The sequence below is a fragment of the Terrapene carolina genome, unplaced genomic scaffold (genome assembly GCF_002925995.2).
Source record: "Terrapene carolina triunguis isolate 2854851 unplaced genomic scaffold, T_m_triunguis-2.0 Scaffold33723, whole genome shotgun sequence".
Classification (NCBI taxonomy): domain Eukaryota; kingdom Metazoa; phylum Chordata; order Testudines; family Emydidae; genus Terrapene; species Terrapene triunguis.
This window is the reverse complement of record NW_020698074.1, coordinates 2,670,398-2,697,050: the sequence shown is the minus strand read 5'-3', so window position 1 is coordinate 2,697,050 and position 26,653 is coordinate 2,670,398. Positions and strand designations below refer to the sequence as shown.

At 39.6% G+C, this 26,653-nt stretch overlaps 1 protein-coding gene across 1 annotated transcript in view; it reads left to right on the top strand.

The window, feature by feature from the left end:
- Window positions 1-13,159: 13,159 nt before the first annotated feature.
- LOC112119315 (leucine-rich repeat flightless-interacting protein 2) overlaps window positions 13,160-26,653 on the top strand; it is a 120,379-nt gene continuing 106,885 nt past the window's right edge. Inside the window, exons 1-2 of the mRNA XM_026663521.1 lie at window positions 13,160-13,586; window positions 23,829-23,982. Coding sequence (XP_026519306.1) covers window positions 23,893-23,982 — 90 coding nt within the window. The 5' untranslated portion in view covers window positions 13,160-13,586; window positions 23,829-23,892. The remainder of the gene's footprint in view (window positions 13,587-23,828; window positions 23,983-26,653) is intronic.

Sequence of the window (26,653 nt, the reverse complement as noted above, 5' to 3'; positions counted from 1 at the left end):
GTTGAAGGTGCATTCACCTGAAGCCACTGATGCAGGCAAACTGAAAAAAATTTGAGGCCCCCTTTGAGCTTGAGGCCCAGGCCAAATGGCCCTTCGGGCCCTTCTCTGATTGTATAGTTAAGTAGCACATGTTCAGCATCAGCGAAACAGGCACTTTTTTTTAGAACATAAAGAAAAGTAGTATTGGAAAATTACTCTTCTTTACAAGGTGCTTGAGATAACATATGTAGGGCCAAATAATGCCCTCAGACACATTAACATCAATGCAAGTCACATGTATGCATGTGAGGACAGAATTTAGTCCTTAGAATATTATGTGCAGTATTCGAGAGCCAGCATAAATAATTTAAAGACAGATTCTCCATTCCCTATATCTCATATCATCATTTACACCTTGGCTAAATTAGTGCAAAGAATGAGAAATAACTAAATAAGATGGAAGGCAGCAAGGGTCAGGGCCTTGGATTCTGGAAATGGTGCCAAGTAAGGCAATAAATTTTAGTAAAAACTTAGATAAAGTAAGGAACAACTAAAAGGAAGGGTGATCTGGTGGGGATCCCTTAAGCAAAGCCATAAGAACATAAGAATAAACTTACTGAGACTCCATTGATGTAAAATTATGAACAGTCATGACTGGAATTTAAAAAGCACTCTCAGCTCTGTCTTGAATTCAAAGGGACTTTTGATATTCACTTTGATGGGAGCAGCAGCAGACTCAAATCAGCAAGAGTTTAGGGTGCTCATAACCTACTCAAATCAGTCCAAAAGAAAGGAAAGTCTTAGGCCTGCCTCCACAAAGCACTGGAATGCCTAACTTTTAGGCACCTAGGAAATCACTGAAACAACAGTGTAATTCATAGAGACTGAATTAGGTAACTAGGGTCCCTATATAATGAATGGGGAGAGATAAGTCCCTTAGAATGACAGGCACAAAAACAAGCATGCAAGATGAACAGGAGTACTTGTGGCACCATAGAGACTAACAAATTTATTTGAGCATAAGCTTTCGTGGGCTACAGCCTACTTCATCGGATGCATGTAGTGGAAAATACAGTAGGAAGATACATATATACACAGAGAACATGAAAAAATGGGTGTTACTATACACATTATAAGGAGAGTGATCAGTTAAGGTGAGCTTTTATCAGCAGGAGAGAAAAAAAACTGTTTGTAGTGGTAATGAAAATGGCCCATTTCCAGCAATTGACAAGGAGATATGAGGAACTGGGGGGGTGGGGGGGGGAGAGAATAAGCATGGGGAAATAGTTTTACTTTTTCCACTCCCAGTCTTTGTTCAAGCCTAATTTAATGGTGTCCAATTTGCAAATTAATTCCAATTCAGTAGTCTCTCATTGGAGTCTGTTTTTGAAGTTTTTTTGTTGTAATATTGCGACTTTTAGGTCTGTAATCGAGTGGCCAGGGAGACTGAAGTGTTCTCCAACTGGTTTTTGAATGTTATAATTCTTGACGTCTGATTTGTGTCCATTTATTCTTTTACGTAGAGACTGTCCGGTTTGGCCAGTGTACATGGCAGAGGGGCATTGCTGGATGAGGAGCTGCTTAAGCTAGCCTCTGGGAGAGACTAATAAGGGGTATGTCCTAACCCTTACCCCTCTCACTGAGTTAGGCACCTAAGTCCAGGCTGCAGGAAGGTGCCCATCTCTGTTTGTGATCCATAAACAGGAACCCCTGTCTTGGAGTCAGACAGCTTAGCTGCCTAAGGCATTTCTTGTAACGGGTGTGGGGGGGGAGGCATGGGTTTATCCACCTAATAATTTTTAGCCCAGTGGTTAGAGTATTCACGTGGGATGAGACCCAGCTTCAATTCTCTTGGAAAGGGGTCTCCCACCTCACAGGAGAGTGGTCTAAACTCTGATGTGAGGATGGGCTCCCTCAGTTTCATCTGCTGAAGTTGTTCCACTGTGCCTTAATAATTAAAAAGTCATTGGGCCAGAGAGCAAGTGCAAGAAAGATTTTGTAGCTTGATGGTGAGGTCATCCACCTGGGAGATGGACGATCTGGGGTCCAGTCCCCCTGCTCCAATGACTAGACTATTTAATTATTTCCATACCATGGAAGTGCTTCAGTAGGAGAGACTGAGGGAGGCCTCACAGCTCAGGGGTTACAGCACTCTCCTAACAAACATCAGTGTCCCCTGTTTAAATACTTTCTCCCTCTCTACCTAAGAGAGGAATTGAACCTGGATTTCCCACATTCTGGGGGGGTGGGCAGGCTTACCACCAGGCTGAAAGTTGGGCGGGGGAGAGGGGTGCTGCTGCTCCCAGCTCCTCCTCCAGACAGATTCTGAATGGAACCCATTCTGGTAGATTGCCTCTGAGCATGCCTATTGGATCACACCCCACAGGCAAGATAGGTGTTCACCTGCCTATCTTTCCCTGGTTTGTGGATCACACTGGGGCTTAGGCAGGAGATAGGAGTCTGGACACCTAGAGTGAGGTAGCACTGCACATTTCCAGATGCACAAACTTAGGCACCTCAGGAACTTTTACTCTGAAAATGTAGATGTCAAGGGAGTTTAGGCTCCTACAGGGTTCAGCAGCAGCCAAGCAAGAGTTTTGTGGATCAAAGTGTAGCCTTAAACTGGGACTTAGGTGCCAACGTCTAGAGGGTATGTACCTAAGTATTTTTGTGGCTCTGGCCCATAGGATGGATATCAGCAAGGAGTTTTCCCCTCAAACATTTATTTAATATGGCAATAGTTTTCCAAAAGAATATAGAAACAAGTAGAATAAATGTATATAAGAAAAGCTGAAATGTATCTAAAGCTATTTATGTCATCTAATAATATATCATCAGCTGATTAGTAGTTTAGAAAAAGGATCTTCCTTTGTAGCTATTTGGTCCCTATTAATCCTCTCAACTTCAGGGTTGTCCTTCTTATAGGAACTTTCTCCCAGCATGCCTTTCTGGGGATTGGCCCTTTAAAGCTGGCAGACACAAACAGCTGCATCCCTAAAGTGGCTATTTTGCAACTAGCTGCGCCTTACTGCATTTCCCCTTTCTTTCAACTGGTATTTTTAACTCTAATTATGTTTTCCTTTTTGTATTTCTGAGGAGAGATCACATTCTCATAGCTATGAGTGAACCACTGATTCGCTCCATCCACCCTGTCCTACACAGAGTGTCCCTAATCTCAGTTCAAATGTTGAAAATATGGATATTTATGATCATAAATATATTGGAGTAGAGTAATAGAAATGAATGGAGCACAGTTAACAGTTATGGCAGCCATATTGTAACATACATGTACTTAATAGCCATCTTAAGTCAATCCGCTCCCAGAGCTCTCATATTTAAAGCAGGAATTACTGCCTGTTTTTTAAGTTGCTATGTTGGGATCATATTTTAGAAGCAACCCAGCCAAACGTCCTCTCCACAACATGCAAAAGTAGGAAACACACAACAGCAGGCTTGGTTGTTCTAAAAATGAACCTAGATGTCTCTTGTTATCAGGAGTTGGCAACTCAGGCATTACCTCCAGGAAATGAGGCAACCATTTGAACAGGCAGCCTTCATCTTACTTATGTTGATCAGTTGACAATTCAGTTTATTTATAGCAGATTTTGAAACAAGGAAAGAAGTAATGGGTAGTCAATGGAATACTGTCACATCTTCAAAGAGTGAGTAACCACAGAGAGTGTACGCATAATTGCTTAAAACATTGTTTGTCACTAGACATTAAGCCTCTTTTTAAAATGTTTTTAGTACTTAAGATTTAGATGCTCTGTTTATTTAAATACTTAGGGATTATTTTTGCTACTTTGAAAGATGCCTTAAATCAGTGATAGTTTAACCTTTTTTGGTTGATCTGGAGCAAAGACTAAAAATATTGCTCTCAACCCTACTTAAAGTTCAGATTCTCAGATGGTGTAAATCAACATAGCAACATTCAAAATAGTAAAGCCATGCTGATATATGACAAATGAGGATCTGGCTCAACGTGTAGTTCTACTCTGAAAACTGACTGTAAAAATAGCATTGTAGGGCTCTATGTTTAGTGTATCTCAATCATTTTTATATCAGATGTGTTCTGTTTACAAGTAAAAAACTGTTTTTACAGCTGCCAGCCCTTTAAAAATCAGACTGGGCTCTGAGTCAAGCAGGGTTCTTTCCTTTTCATGCATCATCACCTGTAATAAAGGTTCTGCAGACCAAAATATGTCCTAATTACACCTGTGTGTTCTCTTTGTTTAAAAATTATGGCTTCAATGACAGATGTGCAACTCCATTGCCATCAACAGAGTTGCGTAAGTAACCAAATAGGCTTTTCATTGGAAGTTGATAAACAAATCTACACCAGAAATATAGTCCAACTCACTCTCTTAGTTGTGCTGGTTCTGCAGTGCTAACCAGAGTAAAAAGCATTAAAAATGTATCATTAAAGTTAGATCTTTGAACAAGAAAGCAAGTTTGAATAAGTGTCATTTTTGCATAGCCACTTTTCAAAGCAGAATCATACTAAACATAGTAAAACCTCACTGTATATGCTGAGTCAGATCCGCTGACTTGTGTTGGCTTTAAGAATAAAAATCAGTAAAAATATTGTGACAACTAAAAAAACCCTAAGCTCCTTTTTCTTGCACCATCAGACTTTTTTACTAAAAGTTTCAATCAGTTACACATATGCAACTTCAATGAAGGCAATGGAATTGCATAGGTGTCAGTGAGGCCATAGATTTTAAAACAATTGTAATACATGCATGTAATTTAGGACATAATTTGGCCTACAGAACTCTTATTAATGCTGATACATGAGATGGAAAAAATGCACTTTACCACTCAAAACCCAGATACTGTTTACATGGCTGGCACTTAGAAAAAACATCTTACAGACTAAACATTTGATACATGAATAATTGAGAAGGTAGACATGCAACCCCACATGCAATTTAAATAAGTCATTCTTTAGAGTAAAACTACACTTTAAGCGAGGAATGTAAAAACTTGCCCTCACACTTTTTATACTTTCCAGTTTAGGGGTGGAGAATTCTACAAACAGATACAACTTGAAATAAACACACAAATTCATTGGATACAAAAGTTCAAGTAATCTGTTATTGGGGCACTATAATTCAATACTCATTTGAGTTAAAGGGAAACTGTCAACTTGAAAGCTAGTCAATAAAAATTGCTTAAAGTATTTTCAGGTACTAGACATGTTTTTGAGTCCCTTTACCAAAACTTCTTGTATTTTGATTATACTTTCCTAGTTTTCTAAAAATTCTTCTCTTCCCTCCCTGTAGTTGGGGGAAGCCCCTCAATAAACAGTGAAAATGACTATGCATATTTCACAACAATGTAAACAAATTGAAAAAATAAATGTTTTTTCTTTTGTTTACCATTATAGATTAACATATTATAGGTTAACATATCATATTAACTTCAGTAGGTAAAATTTTACAGAGAAATTTATCTTAAGTTGAAAGTCCCTTTAAATATAAATGGAATGGGGAAAAGTGTTAGGAATAATCATGTGTATGACTTTTTTTTCTCTTGATCTCTAAATGTTGACATTTGTTTACTATTATAATAGTGACAATCCCTACCATTCAAAAATCACGTTTCAGGCTCCCAAAATCAAGAGACTAGATAAAAAATAGTGAGATCATAAAATAACTATTTTGGGGTCTTCTTATTTGACTTCTGGTGTTTGAGTCTTTAGGGTTCATGTTTTCCAGCAATTCTCTGAAAGCATGAAGGACAGAAACATCCTAATTAAAAAAAAAGTTGCAATTCTTAGCTTCACATAATTTCAAGAGCTGGGACTTTCAGAAAATACCAAATGTTGCAGGACATGTATTAAAATAATGGGTTGACAATACTGCTGTTGTCTTAGACCTTGGCCTATGTACCCTATTAGTAAATTTTACCTTCTAAAGCCCCTGTCTTGCAAGTACTTTAACACATGCTTAACTTCTAACATGTGAGTAGTCCAGTTGAAATCAACAGAATTACTCACATGCTTAAACTCCTACATACCTCTTAGTAGGAATGGGGCATTAAATTGTAATGACCTGATTTTTCAAGTGTGCTGAGTTTTCACAGTTTCAGTTGGCTTTATTGATCATGTGAAAATCAGTCCCATAAGCATTTGAACCTGTGCCAATGGTTATAGCATGAAGAATGGCCAAGAGTGTTAGGCAGATGCAACCGATTTAGCCTCTGGGAGTTTTCAGCTTTTAATATTTCTCACAAGGGAAATGCATTTCAATCCCTGACAAATTTAAAATTAAAATATTTTACTGTAGCCTTGCTCCTATAATTTAACACCAAATGTATAAATGAAGTATCTACCTTACCTCCAGGGAATCTGCTGTAAATTAATGTCAGATATATGTAGTGTGAAAAGGAGACAACGCACAGATGACAAGAAACAACATGTAGCAGTCAGGTTGAGTAACCTGGACAATATATTTAATGGGAAACCAACATATCCTCTTGTCTAAGGTGAGTTTTACACCTTTAAAAATTATTTGATTTATTTTGTTTTTAAAGTAAAATACATTAGACAACCAGATTCACTGCTAGAGTATGTGAGGGAAGCTCCACTGAAATCAAAGGGCAGTAAATTAAGTTGGTTGAGAGTATTTTGTTAAGCAAACTGTGTGTGCATTTCAGACTTATTTCTTGAGGAGAATTGTACAGCAGTAGTCCATTTGTAAGATACAAAAAGGAGGGATTAAAGAAACAGTGTGTGCTCATTATTAGTTTATTTACGAGTGCTCTTCCATCACTGGGTGGAAGTAATTTATATTATTTGGGCTTATATAATATTATAAGACTAAAATATAGTCATTATATTACACTGGGCTTACATTCATTTATGGGGCTAGGCTATCTCTAATAACAAGATCCACTAGACTTTCAATACATTCTAAAACCCACTTGTATTGAGAAGCCAGGTTAAACTGTGTTGTAATAAAATTCCTACATAAGTATGATTATGGTCTGAAAAGCAACTATGAAATAAAAATCATGTAAATACTCAAAAGATCTGTGTATTTAGACAAGTCTGCTTCATTCTGAGAAAAAAATAAGCTGTTACTGCTTTTCACTCCTGCTAGTCCTGCAGACTCATTTGAGACTTATTCCTTAAAGAGATTTGTTATGGAACAGTAAGCTGGATTCTACTTTGACTCATGTATCATCAATAAAATTGTTAACCAAGTAGCAATTACAAAATCTCTTACTGTTGACACACAATGTAGAAAGAACAGCTTTTGACTTTCAGATACCAGGCTGCATGCTTCTTCCAATATTTGGTCTATGATTTTATGTTATATCTATAATATCTTGATCACAGCTTTTCACCTTGTGTGTAATTGCCTCCAACAGTTACTTCATACTCTCCAATGATTAGTGCCCTACCAAATTCACAGTCCATTTTGTTCAATTTCACAGTCATAGGGTTTTAAAAAATAGAACATTTCAATATTACAGCTATTTAAATCTGAATTGTCACGGTGTTGTAATTGTAGGGGTCCTAACCCAAAAAGGAGTTGGGGGGTGGGGAGTGTCGCAAGGTTATTGTAGCGGGGGTTGTGGTACTGCTAGCCTTACTTCTGCGCTGCTGCTGGAATTGGCGCTGCCTTCAGACCTGGGTAGCTGGAGAGCGGCAGCTGCTGGCTGGGATCCCAGCTCTGAAGTCAGAGCCGCTGCCAGCAGCATCACAGAGGTAAGGATGACATGGTATGGTATTGCCTCCCTTACTTCTGCACTGCTGCCTGCAGAGCTGGGCTCTCAGTAAGCAGCCGACACTCTCCAGCCTCCCAGCTGTGAAGGCAGCGCAGAAGTAAGGGTAGCAATACCATGACACCCCCTCCTGCCCCAAAATAACTTGTGACCCCCCCTGCAACTCCCATTTTGATCAGAATCACCAATTTGAGAAATGCTGGTTTCCCCCGTGAAATCTGTATAATATAGGGTAAAAATACACAAAAGACCAGATTTCACAGTCCATGACGTGTTTTTCATGGCTGTGAATTTGGTAGGGCCCTACCAATGATCTATCCAGAAGGCTTCAGTAAGAATGTACTCTCCTGTCTGTATCCATCTGTTGTATCTTGTCTTAGATATAAGCTCTTTGGGGGAAGGACTGTCTTTTTCTCTGTTTGCACAGCACATAGCACAATAGGGTCTTGGTCTACGACTAGGCCTCCTAGGCAATATAAGAGATTTTCAACACACTCCTCCATGATAGTCAGTGTGACTGCTATGCTATACCAGATCATATTTTTATTAAAATAATCTCAGCCCTGAGGAATTTCCAATGTAAAAGGTGATATAGATCAAATGTGCTGGGAGACCCAAGGGAGAGAGCAAACTCTGTATTTTCCTATTCCCCCTTCCTTACTGCTTCCCTTGTTTTACTCATATAATGTTGTTTGAAAAGGCATTTGATGTGGCTTACTGTTTGTGGGTGGGTATGATGGAATAAGTGTTTAGAAGAGTTAAAATGAAAAGAAAAGGAGGCCTGACAGACTGGATTGTAAGTTTGTTTCATGCATAGGGGAAGAAGAAGGCAGAGACGAGTGGGAGGACACACAAGGGGGAAATGAATGGAGTTACGTCAGGGATGAATTTAGCCAATAATAGTGAATGTGTGACATCACAATAACTTTCTCATCAATAAATTATAACATCAGAACTCAGAGCTAAAGCTTCACTGCAAGAAGAGAAATGCCAAAGTGAGGGGGACAGAGAACCCTCATCCAAAATCAAGTATTTTGATTAATAGCAAACCAACCCCAAGCAAATGTATTTCTTTGTATGTTCTCGCTATTCAAAATTGCTTCACTGTGAAAGTCTCTTTTTAAAATTGTATACATGGGATCAGAACTTTATTGCAGGAAGCAGACACCAAGTCATAACTGAAACTGATCCTACTAATCAAATTACAAGATTCCTACAGGATACGTTTCCCAGTGTGATCTTCTGTTTAAGCAGAATGCAGATTTCACCCTTTAAATGCTTAAACAGAACAAAGCAGTTCAGTATAGCTTCCTCCCAAAGGCAGTTCTTAGAGTCACAGCTAGGCTCTTCACATACATGTAGTGGTAGAAGTGCATATGGATGTTTTTGTTCCAAATGTATTTTTAGCTGTTTTTACATTAGCTTTTTTTAACTTAAAATTTCTCCACTGGCAGTAGCAAAAGTGAGATTGCTAGTGTAGATGAGCCACCACTGTATTATCTGGTGCTGTTCAGAACAGGCCTAGATGATGTGATAGTTCAAAACACCAGCAGCAGTTGGTCTACATTCAAATTCTCCCCAGTGGAGATGAAACAATGGTATATACAGTAAGAAATTTCAAGAAAAAATGTTTAGTGTAGACAAGGCCTTAATTGGACACGGGTTCACCTTGAAAATCTCTAATTAAAAAAAAAAAAGGGGGGGGGGAGAAATTGATATGCTGTTTGACCTGCGAGTTTATTTCCAGTCTTTCTTTCTTGAGTTTTTTTACTAAATGAGATGACAAAAGAAACTTAGAATTCCAGACACTGGAAGGATTTTTTTGAGAGAGTGTGCTATATTCTTTCTGTGAAAAAGTCAACATGTTTTAGAAAGTGTTCAGAATTTTGCTGAATCCCATTTCTCCTGTTTGGAACCAGGGGGTCATACGGCTCCTTATCCCGATCTCTCCAGAGATCCACCTTTCAAATTACCACAAGAATTACAGGCAGTATTAAACACAACATACAATTAAGCATGAGCATCCAGCAGTTTTTAGTGGGGGAAAATTGATAATTCAGTAACACTGGAAGCTACTTCAGTGGCAATTTGAGAAGTTTTACAGACTCAAAGACCATTCTCTGTACAGTATTTTCAGCCTTTTCAAAACAGAGATTCAAACATGATCTTTTCATTTGCATGCTTCTAATTAAATGTTTGTTAGGTGGCTGAATAGCCACTTTTCTATCAGTGAGATTGTATTATGAATTGGTATTGTTGCATGTCATACCGCTACAGAATGTTTGCATACGATACTGTGTATTGCTTCTCAGAAAAATAAACAATTGCCCCCTTTAAACCACAAAAATGCATGTCTGCTCTCAAGTGGACACACTTTTGACTGCATCATTAAAGAAAAATGTGCTGCCTATGATATGAAGAGAACAACATTACGCAAATACCAATACTTCATCATAAAAAAATGTACAAACACAAATGAAAACTTTTTTCCTACATCTAGCAGTACATCGCCAGAGAAGCCATCCCATGCAGAGCTAGAACATTTCAGAAGATTCCACATAGCCAGCCTAAACAGACCTGGGAAGAACTCATATTAAAAAGGATATTATAGAAGTTAGAAGGTTGCTCTCACCAGCTAAACCAAACCAAACCAAAATGCTCTTAATATTTTTATGAAGACTCCCACTAAACAATCAATTCCACAAAATCGGTAGGTGAATTTTTTTTACAGGTATCAACTCGAAAAAAAAAAAAAAAAAAAAGATTACGTATCATTTTCAAGACCAGTCACTTTCTCTCTTGCTTTTACTTTGTATTTGAGAGGGCCTTTTTCTCCATGCATCAACATTTCTGCTTCACCCTGCAGTGAGATCACCATCTATTATTACAAAAATTAACATATTACAAATAAAGCATGATGATTGCACTGCATGATCAAGTGAAGAATGAGGGTGGGACAGGATCAGTATCATTTTTTCCTTAAAACTGAATATCTTTAATTATCAAAGAAAAAGTATGAAACATTAGTGAAACTTCTAAGGCGGTTACTCTTTAAGTATGTGTGAAAATTGTCTTCTCTATAACAAAGTCTCACTTTCTGAATTAAGATCGTAACAGCTGATGGCAGATTTAAGGGTTGGCAAATATTGACTTTGTAACTGCCAAAGTTCCTTTACCCTGGCCCCTTCCTCATTCTACTCTTGTGTGTTGTTTTTGGTTTTTTTTCTAGTGGTACAGGATTATGTTTCTACTGAGGGCTTTACAGGTATTTGTAACTGAGGCCTTATCATTAGGACTGCCACTTAATTTACTTACCCATTCCTCACTTTTTCACCCATGTCTTTTTTCCACACTGGCCCTTACACATGGAATGCCCTCGCTGAACTGATCCATTAGAGATCATTATCCTTTCTCCAGATCTCTCCTCACATCTGTCTGATGCCTATGAGAAATCGGCCAGTTAATGATAAGCTGAAGGGCAGATGAGGATAGTAGATACAAGCTGTTTTTGTTATTGTAAATAGGTAAAGTAAGTGTGTATGGAGCTCATCTAAAGCCCATTAAAATGGATGGAAAGATTCCCATTAACTTCAAGGGGTGTTGGATCAGGCCCTATGTAGATATAAAAATGGTATATATTTGATTGTGTTCCTTTTCCTCCTACCACCTACATGTCATATTAGGTAAGTAAACTCTTTGGAACTATGTTTGTATAGTACCTAGAACAATGGCACTCCACTCTTGTCTGGGGCTTCTGCAAACTGTTATATGATGTAAATACAAATGAGGGACCCTATACCCATATACCAGCACTGTGACCCAAGAACCTCTGGATGCCAACTGGCAGAGGGCAATGGGGTGTCTAACAGTATAGGAGGAACCCCCTGGGTTCACTAAAAGAATGTCATGTAAGGTATCTGCTGAAAACCTGTCATATAATCATAGTGAGATGTATTATGGAGAACATTAGAGAACTTATGTTTATATACTACAAATTATGTTCTCTAGGTGTGTACATCAAAACAGTAGAGTGGCTTGAGTCCAACTCCTCCAGACAGAGGCTGGGGGACCAATAGGTCTCATGCTTTTTAAAAAAAATTTTTGTTTTATAGTTAAACTCAAGTGCTGTGCCTAATACAGGAGCAGGGGTGTAAACTGTGATACACTGTTCCTTAGAGAATAGAGGATTTGGGATTTTTGTGGGTATCAAGTGATCAGGAGCTATACACTCCAGGGAGCTACTTTGAAGGGACTCGGGCCTGGGGTGCATCTTTTGTCAACCAGCAAGGCAAAATCAGGGCCTGGTCCATAGGAGAGTGCTTGACAGTCCGGTTGTGGTAGGGAGCTAACACTCAGCTAGCACAATTAAGATTCTCTCATGCTGGAGGCAGGTAGTAACAAGGTGACTCTCAGCACTGGGTGCCCTGAGAAATGTCACAAACATCCCCAAAACTGGCAGTGCTCTTGTGAAGGGCTGCTATTTAGAAGAAAAAGAATTCAAGGTTTGGGCAGTGAAATAGAGGGAAGTTGGTACTGAAAACACCAGGGCTGAATCAATTTTGCAGGGCGAGGTGAGGGGATAAAGCCTTGATTAAGGGCTCAGGGTACATTGTTCCCTGGGGGAAAGATTATGATAATCCAGATTACTTTATTCAACCTCGTATGACCTCCAAAGGCGGAAAAAAACTTACGAACCTACCTCTGCCTGCCACAGTTTTGACTCACATAGTCTAGTGCTGATACTAATGAGTAAGTTGGGGGGGGGGGGGGCGCGCAGCCTATCCCGGCATCTCCCGGGTCAGCTGGCATGTAACAGAGCCCTGCCGCTGGCGGATCCTGCTGTCCCTTTCAGGGAGCGTGTGCAACCTCAGCTGGCTGAGTGGCGGTGACGAGGACATTTTGACAGGCTGCTGCCATTAGTGTCACTCTCCTTCGTTACCCTGGGACAGGCGCGGAGGGAAAACACACAAAGCTGGCCCACGCTGGGTGTGCCGCCTCCTCCTCCCAGAAACGCCGGTCTCCGCCCAGCACCCAGTTCTTCCTGTGCGGGCTGGGCAAATGGAAAGGGAGAGAAACGCTCCCCCTCCCCCATTGTATTTAACGGCAGATGACTGACTTGTCATAGAGGCCACAGCGATTCACGCTGCCAATAGTCTCCTCCACGGCTGAGCAGCAGCACCTCAGCCGGCTCCTAGGGCACTCAGCAACCAACAGGAGCAGAGTCCGAGTTAGAAGCTGCGCCTCCTCCGCAACAGCAGCAAGCAGGATCTGCCCAGGCTCACTGCCCAGAAACCCTGCCTATTACGCAGCTGCGTCTGCAAAGCATGCCCCTCGCCCTGCTACTTGTGCGCATGCTCTGCGCCTTGTAGCCGTAGTGGCACCGCCCCGCCCCTGTGGATAGTAGTGAGTGGAGCGCGGCGCGCATGCGCGCGGTGGGAGCTACAGAGCCCCTTCAGCTGCTACAGCGGCAGCGCCGGTGTTCTACCGCCGGCGCAGCCCAGTAACCGCCACCTCGCGCTCCCCCCGCCCATGGAACCCTGAGACCGATTTGAAAATAACCGCTGTTCCTGTGGCCTGGCGATGTGGCTGTAACCGCCGGCGCGGGGACCTGGCCATCGCTACTCTCTCTTGTCTCCTGCTCGGGAAGAGCAGCTACTTGCCAGGGGCCTGGGGTGCCCCGCCCGGCAGCACCGCGCTCACCCAGGGCGGCTCCTCGGTGTGGGCTCCAGACCTCCCGCTTCCCCTGGGTTCCTGTGGGCAATAGCCTGGGCTGGAGCCGGGACCAGCGAGGCGCTCGACTCGCGGGGTGGGTGTCAGGCGGCCCCCGGTCATTTCTTCTCCCGGCGCTGGGGACCTGCAGTGGACTGTCCTAGGTAAGGGACCCGGAGCTCGTGACCCTGCCGGTCACGAGGAGGAATGCGGGGGGAGAGGAACCCGGAGCCCCCGCTGCTGTGGGGGGGGCGAAGGGATGGATGGGGGGGAGGGCAGAGGGACCCGGAGTCCCTGACCCTACGGGGGAAGAGGGGTGGTAATTGAAGACCTGGGAGGAAAAAGCAGGGAAATATTCAAGTACCCCCACTGCAACCTGCAATAAATTTGAATATTTATGTATTCTAGAGGTATATGGTATGTGTATTTATATCTGGGGTGTTGGTATATGTGTATACTGCATAGATCTCATGTACTTATGTGTATTTATTGTGTGGGATCCCCAAGTGCTATTCAGATGCCACATGCCCACTGATGGTTTCACAGGTGCGGTGGGAGGGGGCAATGCCCAGTCCATGAGATGCTGTCCTCAGTGTTGAGGTGCTGGGATTAAATTACTACTACGGTTTACATTTATTTCTCTCTCTCTAATAAACTGAATCCTTCTATGCAGCACCGCTGAGATGAGTATTTCAGTGCACTTTACCAGCACACCCTGATTCATGGTTTCCCAAAGTGTTGAGTTGCCCCCCTACGGAGGGCACCAAGGGCTATTGCAGGGGTTCAGAGAGTCTTCTCTGTTGTTCTTTGTGATTTCAGCTTTCATTTTAAAAAGTGTGCTGTTTAGCTGTTATGGAAAACCTTAAAAATGTGACCACAGTGTGACTGATGCAGTGTCTGCCTGTATTTGCAGAGAGCCTGGAATGAAAGATCTGATGTAAGGCTACCCCATTCATTTAAATGATGATAGTTAGCATTGTTGACATTTCAAGTATTTCACTGAAGTTTGAGAGCAGATGAAGATATTGAAAGATTTACACAATCTAATCTGATTGCGCAATTATTTTGGGTAGGTCTTTAACAGCACATGGTTGGGTTGAAGAGGGGCATATGATTGACTTCATTTTCCTAGGGGAGCAGGGCTTAGTTTCCATCATTTTGGGAGACTGTCTTAAATCTCTAACTCTCCTGTGAGGAGGTAAGTTAAATCACTTCCTAGCTGCTATTTTTATTTTTACTGTCTACTATGCCTCTAAATAAAAAATTAAAATACCTTTTGAGCTAGCAGTTGAAGAGCAGTGGTAACAATATTGTCTCCCTAATGCTTCACTGGCTAGTTGCATGATGTCAGAACTGATTAAAGGTGCTATAGAAATACAAGGTATCACTTGGGCCTTGTATCATTGTTTCTTCATTTCAGAAAGAGAATGCAGAATTAACAGGAATTGAGAGAAGCTCACTGATAGTGCCAGGTCTGACAATGTTCTTGAGCCGGATCTGGGAGTAGTTAAGTATGAGGACTTAAGGAAGTTCTGTGAAAGGTGCATCAGGCAAAATAGTGGTAGTGTCCATTCTAGAGCAATCTGGAATTGCTTCAAAGGAAAGAATTCATTTTCATCATGATTCTCTTTAGCCAATATATAGAAGATGACATAGTGTGTTAACATGTGAATTTTGGAAAATGTGATTCAGATAGGAAGCCAAGTCACTGAGTTTTGGGTATTACAAAGGTCTTAAAAATAAACAGCAAAAGCAGAACTCACAATTAATGTACAACTTGTTATCTGAACATTACTAGATACAGCCTCTTGAGAAACTTGTAATTTGATAGGACACATTGCTGAACAGGTATTTATTATAAGTAGAACCTATGGAGGAGGAGAAAAACAAAAAGGAGGTTTGATATAGTGGTTGATACTTCTAGTAAATGTTTAATGTGGTGCAATGTGTTAAATAATAGAGTGTCACAATTCAAGCTTTGGTTTCTGTTGCCAAGCCCAGGAAATTTTGGGGGAAAGTAATCTAGTTGATTAATTTGAAGAGTTTTGTGATTAGTGGTTACAAAATTACACTTTAATGACTCCTAAAGAAAGGAATTCATACCTCTATTGTACAGTATTTACTGCAACATATAGAAAATCCCCTTGAAACTAGATAACAGGTTAGTGTAAATGTATGTAATGGATAGTTAGTCTGTTTATAAGCCCTTTAAAATATAGATAATCATGTGCATTCAGTGTGATAAAATATTTCATATTAGTAGTGGTGCCTAGGTACTAGAGTGATAGGTATATTTGAAATAACTTAGTTTTCGCTCTTGTGTATTAGGCATATATTGTATAATTAATGAAATAGTAGGGAAGTATGCGGGTGTGCTATACATACCAAACCCAAGATCCAACATTCTCTGTGTTAAAAGATGCTGACAAATTCAAGTTATACTATTTTAAAAATATTTAATTTCCTAAGTGTCATTTTACAGAATGAACTACTTTGAGCTTGTTAAGTACTTCAGTTATCAAATGTTGAGGCTCTTAGTGTTTGTTTCTAATACATACTATTGTATAGTCACTGTTTCAAAATGTGAGCTGTTTACCATGGATTTTGTTTGTGGGTTTTTTGTTTTTTGCTTTTTTTAATTCATTAGATAATAGAGCCTTGGTCTGTAATAGCAATATGTATCTTCAGTGAATGAATCTTTCCCTTATGTCATTTGGTGAGAAGATAATTATTTTTAAAATGTGAGTGTGAAAAGATGGTGATGTTGTTATGCTGTTCACTTAGTTATGAAATAAAAATCTGATCTCTTATTAAATCTCACTTTGCTGTAAGAATGTAATTCTGTAGAATAATTTAATTTTTGGTTTGGTTTTATGCATTTGTTTCAGTTTTCCTGGTGCCTATCCCAAGCTCTAGTCTTGTCCATAATTTAATACACAAACCTGTTACCTTGAACTAAGTCTGGTGTTGCTTTTAGAGTTTCAAAGCATTGGCAGTTCTGTTCTCCTGCATCTCTAGCATGTTTAGCTACTTTGGGTAGCACTGATTTTTGAAATTCCAGCTATTTTCTTCCCCTGCATCTCCCATCAAACCACAGATGCCTCAAATAGTGCCATGGTATGTTTTTTGGCTTGAGTGGCACGAACCGCTTCAGAGCTCCAGGAATAAATCTAAGAGCCCAAAGTAAAATATAAACTGTGATCTGCTGCTGTGTTAACACCTTATGAAGTATCGGTGCCCATAAAGTGCAACTCAGCAAGCCTCTCTCAAAGTATTTGTGCTTTGTAATCGCATCTTATTTTATAAAGGATTTCACTGGGTGAAGTGAGCCTCTGCACCTTGTCGGGCATGATAGTGGCCATCCAGGTACCAATTCTTTAAGACATCAATTTCTGTACACCTCTCAGCACAAGAATACATTACTGCTGCTGTAGCTATGCCAGCATATTCATGCCTTTGTGGAGCTGTAAGATAACTGGCACATCAGGTTTGCTAGTGCAGTTGGTGCTGTCAGCTGAGGGTGTCAAAGTACTAGCTAATCAGTAACTACAATTTAGAATCCAGCAGACAGCACCAATGGGAGCTGGAGTTTCATGTGTGGGCCGTGAATATTTTTAAGCCAGTTTTCCAGGTTGAGTTTTTTAGGTCAATGATGATAGATTCAACCTTATTCAGCCAAAAGCTCCATGTGTTAAACACCTTTGTAGTCTCAACACCTACTGACCAGTATTGTTGAGGCATTGTGACTTCCATACCCTCATTTAGACACCAGTCATTAGGCAAGCTTTAATCGGTGTATATCAGGTTTTATTAAGGCAACAAATCTACCACTATGAACATGTTGCATCTTGTCATTTGTTGTGTTATCCAGCACATACCAAGTATCCTTGGGTTCATGATCAGCTATCCAAAGACTAGCCTTGTTTCTCAGAGACTGGCATAGTACAAGGAAGCACTGGTACATAAAACTGAGCACAGAGTCTTGTGGTAGGGAACATGATTTAGGACAAGTGGTCTCAGGACCAGTGAAAGTGATGTATTAGACCGTCTTCCAGTGGGGCACATTGAAAGTGAATTTCTTAGCCGTTGACTTGAACAATAGGCTGAGCCATCTTCTGCACTTTGTAACAAGAAAAGAAAGTATTAACAGGCGATGTTGTCTTCATCCTTTGTGGAAAAAGGCTCCGGTGGGCTTTTTACAGATACCTCTGGTAGCTAAGTCCTGGCAAAGCTCAGGCATGGTAAATGTTAAGTGATCCTCATAGCCCAGTGCTAGCCCATAAAACAGATTTGTATTTGTGTGTGTTTGTTTTGTGTTTATAGCTAGCCATGCTTATACCATCATGCTGAGAATCTGGCTTTGGATCATCCCCAAAGTGTACCTCATTCTGTCCCAGTGCAGGAGCCCTCTCAGTAGCAGTTTGATTACTGACAGAGTTGAAATTATTAGGTCTGGCATATCCAGCCAGGTGGCTTGAGTCCTGGCTGCATGAAAGCAATCTAGCAGAAGGACATGCAGCTTCAAGTGGGGGGAAAAGTTGCAGTGTGGTACAAACAGCCCTCAGGGACCCCTTTATGTACCCCATTCTAAAGTTGTCTGACTCCATCTCTTCTTTTTGTCTTTTGCAAGGCACAGTAGCCAGCATTGTCACTTGGGACATGCACTACTAGCACTGAGCACAAGACCAGTGTGCATGGATGCTGGCTTCCACCTCTCACAATTTCTCTAACAGTAGATACTGAGCTGTTTTCATTATTTCCAACTAGTATTTGGAATTGTTTTTTTTTCCTCACAGGGCTCTAACCATGTGACAAATCACAATTCCAAATTCCAACCATGTTCCATTAAAATCAAGGAAACTAATCAGAGTAAGGTATAGTACTACTCAATGTGAGTAAAGATATCGCATCTGTTCCTTTTGAGATTGCTGGATGAACAGCACTTTAGATATTGGGGGAAACCCTGATCCACCACAGATCAGTTACGACTCTCTGCTCCTACCCTGTCTTTTAATTATTTAACTTGTATTCATCCTGTTTAGATTGTAAACTCCACAGAACAGTTACTTGTCTGACAGGCCTTCTGAGGCCGCCATGAAAACTTATAGCATGCTACAAGTAAAATATAATACTAGTAAAATGCACAGTATTGCAGCTCCACCACTTAAAAACAAGAATTAAATGTGAATCTGATTAATTTAATTGTGTATTTCTTTGTCACAGAATAAGCAAAGAGCTATTGTTGGTTTATTTAAAAAAGTCTCTAGGCTTGATATTCTTCCTCCCCCTCTCAAGCCAAACTCACTGTTAGCATATGTGGCTCGGACCTCACTGAAGTCAATAATTACACAGTTTACACCAGTGGTGAATTTGGCCCTATTATCTGTCATGGTATCAGAATAGGATTTTTCCTTTTAATTTCCAAGTTATCCCCTCTCCCTCCCTGCAACAATGGCAATAGCATGTCTTATCTCCAGGAGGATGTCTGTATACATAAACCAGAGTTACACTCTGATAAGCAACTTTGTATCTATATAGGATTTCCTATCTCCATTAGGGAAATACTACAAATTAACTCTGGTTTACCTCCATTGGGAGTAGCAACTTTGAGAATCCTAGTGTAGATCAGCCACCAGATGACATCACATTTTAAGCACCGGAAGATTTAACCAAGCCCGGAGAAGGTCTAGTCAACAGGGTACTTGAAATGCGGTTAGCTGCCTACACAAGTTTCTCAATATTGTTATCACTGGTAGAGCTGGACTAGTATAAGTAGTGGTGAGAAATCTTTGCAAAATTTCCCTGGTGTAGATCAGGCCAGAGAGTCAGTGGCAGAGTTGGGAACAGAACTTCACCAGTCCTGGCTCCCACACCTGTGTTTAAACTATATTCAACAGGATGGATAAAAATTGATTTTGTTTTTTGTTTAAAAGAAAATTTTTTACTTTTTTTTCTTTTTAAAAACTGTTTAAAATGAAATATGAATTTAATACAAACTATGTTATGGACTAAATTTATTATCTCTTAAAACTTTTAACTAAAAATAAATATGCTGAAACCATGAGCCTCTGTTAACAACTTTGAGTTAAAGGTTGCTTTTCTATATAAAGAAAGAATCAGGGGAAAATTTAATTTTTCAGGTTAAGCTTTATAAGGCATAATAGGTCAGCCCAAGTAATTTAAGAGGCTCTCATTTTCAAAAGAGCAGGAACTTAAGCTCCAGGCACTTTCACTTAAGCATATTTGACAATGTTCCTAGGCTGACTTGAAATCAGTTTAATTCACTTACAGTTAATCCATCTGTTTAATAAATCATTGTTATAAATATGAAACGTATTTTAATCATGTTTTGTATCCAAAACATTTAAGGTTATTTTGTTTAATTCCAGTTAAATCCTAATGCAGCTTGACACAAATGAGCAAAAAGTTTTCTAGTAATTAGGCAATGTATCATTCACCATTTTCTAACATACTAAAAGTATACAGTTAATAAGAATCTGAAAATATTAAGCTATACAATTGCTTAAATAAACATATCATTATAGCGAACCGCCTAGGTAGCAAAAAGATTGACTAAATCTAGTGTAAAGGCTCTGTTTAGTTGTAAATCAACATGTTTTAATGATATCAACCAATAAGAATGCATCTTTCTTTAGAAAATAACTGAAGTACAAATGGAAAATTTGATTTAAATAGATTTAAATCAAGGCTTTCCACTTGGTGATTTAAATTGCTTGATTTAAATCAATCCACACTGTCTTGCTTAGTTTACTTGTTGCCCTGTTTGTTGTCACACTAGTTTGGAACATCCCACGTACTAGTTATTCTGCAAGAGTGGAAAGCTGGTGCATATGGTATCTGCAGAGAGAGAGGGAAAATACTTGCCTTGTAATTCTGCTTCTTTAAAGCTATCACTGGAGTGTTACTCACCTTCTTCCCGTTATAGTTTAGGCATCTTCTTATGAGGTAATGTTCTTTTACTTTTATATGTCATACAGCTAAATGTGAGGGCATACACCTAGGAGCAAAGAATGTAGGTCACATAGGATCAGGGGACTATATATTTGAAAGTAGTGACTCCAAGAGAAATGTTATGGGTCATGGTGGATAATCAACTGAACATGAGCTCCCTGTATGGTGGGGTGGCTAAGAGAGCAAATGTGATCCTTGGATTTATAAGTGAGGGGAATATCACAGAAGTAGGGAGATGCTCTTGCCACTAAATATTGCATTGGTGAGACCACGGCTGCAATACTGTGCCCATTTCTGGTGTTGACACTTTAAAAATGATGTTGACAATTGGAAAAAGTTCAGAAAAGACTGACAAGAACATTTGAGTTCTGGAAAACCTGCGCTGCAATAATAGACTAAAGAAGGTCAGTCTGTTTAGTTGAACCAGAGAAAGGGGACTTGATCACAGTCTAAGTACATGGAGGAAGATTTCTGATGCTATAGGATTTAGTAGACAAAGTCATAACAAGATTCTGTGGCAGGAGGATGAAGCTAGATAAATTCAGATGGGGAATATGGCATACGTTTCTAATAGTGAGGGTAATTAACTATTGAAACTACTTAGGGATGTGGCGGGTTCTCTGGAGTTTTTAAATCAAGAATGAATGTCAAAAAGGCATGCTTTAGTGCAACCAAAAGTTATGGGCGTAAAGCAGGAATCACTTGGTGAAATTCTGTCAAAGCTGTTGTACAGGAGATGATTATAGTGGTTCCCTCTGGTCTTAAAATGTATGAATCTATGTATATAATTTTATTTTTTGTTTATCTACAGAGGTGCTTGGTTATACAGACTCTCTCCCTATATATTCAAAACTAACGTGTCAATGTAGGTTTCATATGAACATGTCTCTCAAAAAAACAAAAACAAACCCAAAATAAAATCAACGCCACACCCAAACCTAGACAGGTGAAAGCATCAGTAGGCTGTACAGATCATGCACACCCTGTGGTTCAAATGTTCTGCTTCCTGTTGTGTGGAGAGGTTAGCAATTCAAACACTTCAACTGCTAGGCTTCTCTGGAAGGAAGTTTCATACTATGTGAAGAATGTGTAAATAGCACAGCTCTGCTCTCCAAGAATGAATGGTTCGACCTTTTTAAGATGCAAATTACTTTTTTGTGTCTTCAGCTTGGTACTTGAGATCCATATTGTTGCTGGTTGTTGTTATCCCAAAGCAAGAACTGTACTGACAATCCTCACAATCCAGTGCTATATAGTGGGGTTTCTGACATTAAACAAAAATCACTCTGTTCAGATTGCATTTAAAGACCCTGAGGCATTCTTTGAAAAGAGTTAAGGCAAGTGATGGTTTGTCTGTTTACAGAATGCTCTCACTATCTAAATGCCTTGCATGTATGTGGTACCAAATCTCTAGGCATAGATCCAGGCATCGGAACAGGTGGCACCATTGGAGGCGATTAGTGGTGTGGCCTAAAATATAATGTTTGTATCCTGAGGGAATATCATGAAGAGAGCTTTTGCAGTCTAATCTGGAATCAGAAGATCATAGTATGTGGGACTGAGAGGAGGGTTCTTCCCCAGGGAAGTGGGGTGGAAGATGTTTTTAGGTTAAGTGTATACCTGTAGATATATCAGGAGAGAATGTAAAGGAATAGAAAAAGAAATTAACAAAGTGATAACATGAAATAGTTGTAGGGAAAAGTTGATATTTGTGTTACCCTCTTATATGCCAAGCTAGTTATCTTTGAGGGTGCACTTGATAAGACTTTCTGTTACTGGAATAGGAAAATGCCATGGTGTCTTGGCAAACTCTCTTCTCAGTAAATTACGTTCTAATGTTAAAGGCTTTGTGTGTTAGAAGTGGTAGCACCATTCAATAGCTATCTATATAATCACGGTGCTACTAGTATCTATTTTGTACAGCTGTTTTGAGAAACCTTGAGTGTGAATGTTATTGTAGCACCAAAAGTTCTGTTGTTGTGCTACATAGTTTATCCCCCTTCTCCTGCCTCCCCTCCCTTCAAGATTTTATGAAAGCATTGTAGAAGTAAAAGGTCTGTATGGGAGAATATTAACATTTAATAGAGATTTTCTTTCTGTTTTTTGTTAAAACTGCAGAAGCATTTCAGGGCACGGAATAAATGGGGCAGAAAAGTTAAGCGTGTTGGGCCATTACAGATAATGGTTCTGTTGGTTGAGAGGAGCAGCTTGCTGTATTTGCTTTCCTGGCACTTGCAATCTTTATTTTGACAGATTGATCCCTCCCAGGTCACCTTATTTAAAACCTGAATATAGGTTTGAAGGTGGAATGCAGCTTTGCCAGTCAGCCAAATAATGCCTATAATAAATGCTGTATATATAAAATAGTAATTCTACTATTCTATAGTTCTATAGTCATGATGTATACTAAAGGATACTATTTATGCTGTATACAATAAAAAGTAAGTTTAAAGTTCCTTCTCTAATCCTGCAACTCCTAGAAGAAAAGTAGCTAAGAAATGTAATGCTCCACCCCCTTGAACAAAGTTCATGTTATTTTATATTTCCCTATTACAATGATTTTATGATAGCTTTAACATTTAACTTAAGGTCATCTCAGCAGTTCCAAAAAAATATTTACTAAAGGGAACTTACAATTTAAATATTTTGTGAGCCATTACTTCGCATATTAAATTTCTCCTGCTCCAGAGCAAACTTTCTGAACAAAAAATCTTAAACTTTAAATATATAATAAGTAGTAGGTGTCTGAGCTTTCCCCCCTTTAATCCCTTCCCCAAACCCCACCCCTCTGTCTGCTTGAAACAAAGCAGTGTTCTCTTTCTCTTGCATCATCAGAGCAGCCATGATGTCTATCTTCTCATCTGGCCTTCTGGCTGCAATGAAGGGTGTGTGTATGTCTACTAGCCTACTTCTAGCCTGTTGTGAAGGGGGCAGTTTTTTCTACTTTAGTCCCTAACCCTTTTTCATCTCCCCCACCTCAGCGAATAGCTTCAATATTTGGATCTACTGTTGCTTATGACTCTTCCTAGCAGCAGTAGAATGAAATTAATGTTTGTGAGAGCTTAACTACTGCCTATGGGATTCTGAATAGTAGTAGCGAAAAGTGGCAAGATACTGACAATGACAAGTTGCTGCTTGGAAAAACTATGTGCATCAGCAAAGGTATTGGAGCTTCCTGCAGACTTAAGAATTCTGTTGACTGCAAATAGAATGTAGTCTCTATGACCATAAGGGCAAGACATTTTTCTAAAATGAAAGCTGAGATTCTGCAAGACCTGTGGTGACTTTCTGGTGAAATTCCCCTGTTGTTCTCCTTCCTCAGAAAAAAATGCCAGAGAAATCTTACCATGGCAGGTAGACTTCTTAAGTGCTGAGTGTGTTACATATAAAGAATCAAAAAATAAACCTGATAATATTTATGCTTTTTATTTCAGATCTGAAAGTTGAGTTTTGACCAGTTCATTCTTGCAAAAGAAATCTAGAAACTAGAGAATAAAAATGGGGACTCCTGGATCGGGGAGGAAAAGAACTCCAGTAAAAGATAGATTCTCTGCAGAAGATGAAGCCTTGAGTCACATTGCCAGAGAGGTCTGTAAATATTAAATTATCTAACATATAAAGTACAAATGAAAATTGTTTAACTCAGAATGCAGCCATAAAAATTAAAACTGTTTAATGCATAGTTCTTAAAGTGGTAACAATAACTAGTTGCAGGTATTTGACAATTGTTGTTATAAAAATGGAAGTATTTAAATACGTAGTACCTTAAATAAAATGTGAGTCATATATTTTAGCTTAGTTTAAAAGTGTATTGTAGATGTTACTCATTTATTCTAAAGTAATTGGTTACATGTTTTCCAAAGAAATGGCTGTTAGTCCAAAAATATTTTGAAAATCTATATTCATCTCTGCTGTGATTTATACCATGCTTTGGGTTGTTTGTTGAATTCTAGTGGATATTACACATGAAATTCTGTGTTATAACTTTCAGGGGAAGTTCATAATTTTCAAAATTATTCCAGGAATATAGGTTGGGTTTAAAATTTTCTGAACCACAGTTGTTAGCTGAAAATATATTCATTTGTAGGTGACTGGGAGGTGCATATTTGCCAGAGGCAAGCAACTGGAAGTTGATAGGAGTCTTAAGAAGAAGTTGATGCAGGGAGGAATTTGGTCCTACCAAGCATCAGGTATTGGAGATATATAAATAGGAGACTAGGATTTACTGACTGGGAATGGATCTAGTATGAAAAGAACTGGGATTTACTGGAAGGCAAGGACCCTGGTACTCATAGTGCAGAAGGGAATAGAGAAAGATTGAGCCAAATTCTGCACTTAGTTACACCCATGCAATTCTGTTGACTTTAGTGGGTTTGCAATGGTAATCTGAGGGCAGAATTTGATCATCTTTATACTGTGAAACCATAGTAAACAGACAACATCTACATTTAATCACATGTCATAAGATAAAATAGTTACATAATCACATCTTTGGCAATATAGTAGCAGTTTCTCACTATCAAATATTGGGCCATGAAAGAGCTGAAGTAAAATAATGCTCCTAAACTTGTAGGGTAGTGAATGAGCATAATAGGAGAGCTTACAGTGATTCCTATATTTAGGTTGTCCAACACTTTCCACTACAAAAGTTTCTGGGGACTGTGTTAAGAAAAGTTCTGATGCCTTCATTGTTTACAGCAGGCCTTTGAAATTTGGAAGAGATAAAGTTTTGGGATCAGAAAAATGCCTTTTCTTGGCCTCATGAAATTCAATTCAGGTTTGAGAGAGACTTTTTAAAATTGCCATTTCCCCTTTGTTCCTTGTTGTCAGCATGTTAAAATAACTGAACATGAGCATCCTAAAAGGCTGTGCTATCATCAAAGCAGCAGCAAGAAACTGACTAGGAATACCAGGAGAAGGCAACCTTTCTGGGAGGAGGAGTAAAAAGAGCCAAGCCAGCCAGGCTCCTTGGACCTAGCACAGGGTCCTAGCTACCCATTACCCCTTCTCTGGGGGCATCATGTGGGGAATGATTCCACACCTCCCTTCCCTCCCCACCCCCCAAAACATCTCAGAGAACAGGGGCTTCTCTTTTGAATGATTGTTCATATAAACATTCCACTAATGGTGCACAAGTGCTTGAGTTTGGCCAACAGTTTCCATATGGTGCATGTGCCACCTGAGATTCATATAGTCATAGAAATGTAGGAGTTGAAAGGATTAAGTCCAATTCCCTTTGCTGAAGCAGGACCAGGTAAACCTAGACCATGGTTGACAGGTGTTTGTCCAACCTGTTCTTAAAAGCCTCCAATGATAGGGACTCTACTACCTTCTGTGGAAGCCTGTTCCAGAGCTTAACTACCCTTAGGAACCTTTTCCTAATATGTAACCTAAATATCCCATGCTGCAGATTAAGATCATTACTTCTTGTTCTACCCTCAGTGGATATGGAGAACAAGTGATCCCCATCCTCTTTATAACAGCCCTTAACATGTTTAAAGACTGTTGTCTGGTCCCCCCTCAGTCGTCTTTTCTCAAGACTAAACATGCCCAGGTTTTTGTTGTCGTTGTTGTTGGGTGGGGTTTTTTTTTTTTTTTTTTTTTTTTGCAACCCCTCCCAGCTTGGTGTCGTCTGCAAATATTATACGCACACACTCCACTGCATTGTCCAAGTCATTAATGAAAATGTTGAATAGTACCAGACCCAAAACTAACCCTTGTGGGACCCCATTGCTTACACCTTCCCAGCTTGACAGCAAATCATTGATAATTTCTGTTTTGAGTATGGTCTTTCAACCGGCTAAGCACTCACCTTATTAATTTTATCTAGATTGCATTTCCCTAGTTTGCTTATGAGAATGTCATGTGGAACTGCACTAAAATCAAGATATACTTAATCTTATTTAGGTGCCTAAATAAGAGCTGACTTCTTTTAGAGCTCTGGCCCCATATGTGAAAAACTATCCCACTTTGGAAACAGCTAGAGAAGATCTTCCTTTCTCTTAAGCTGTCCTGTGGTTTTGGAGATGAGGTTCTGCACTTTCCCCACTGTCAACTTGAAGTTGTGAGCACGCTTGGTGTATGGCAAATTAACTGCCAAGTTCTATGGGGCCCTGAATTTGATAGAATATTAATTCAGATATTTTGGATTGCACTGGAGCTTCCAATTTCTGTCTTATGGATGCTGTAGTGAAGACATCGTTCTGTTTTTGTGACATTACAGTGTGTGGTCATGAATATGGTTTACATGTACCTGACA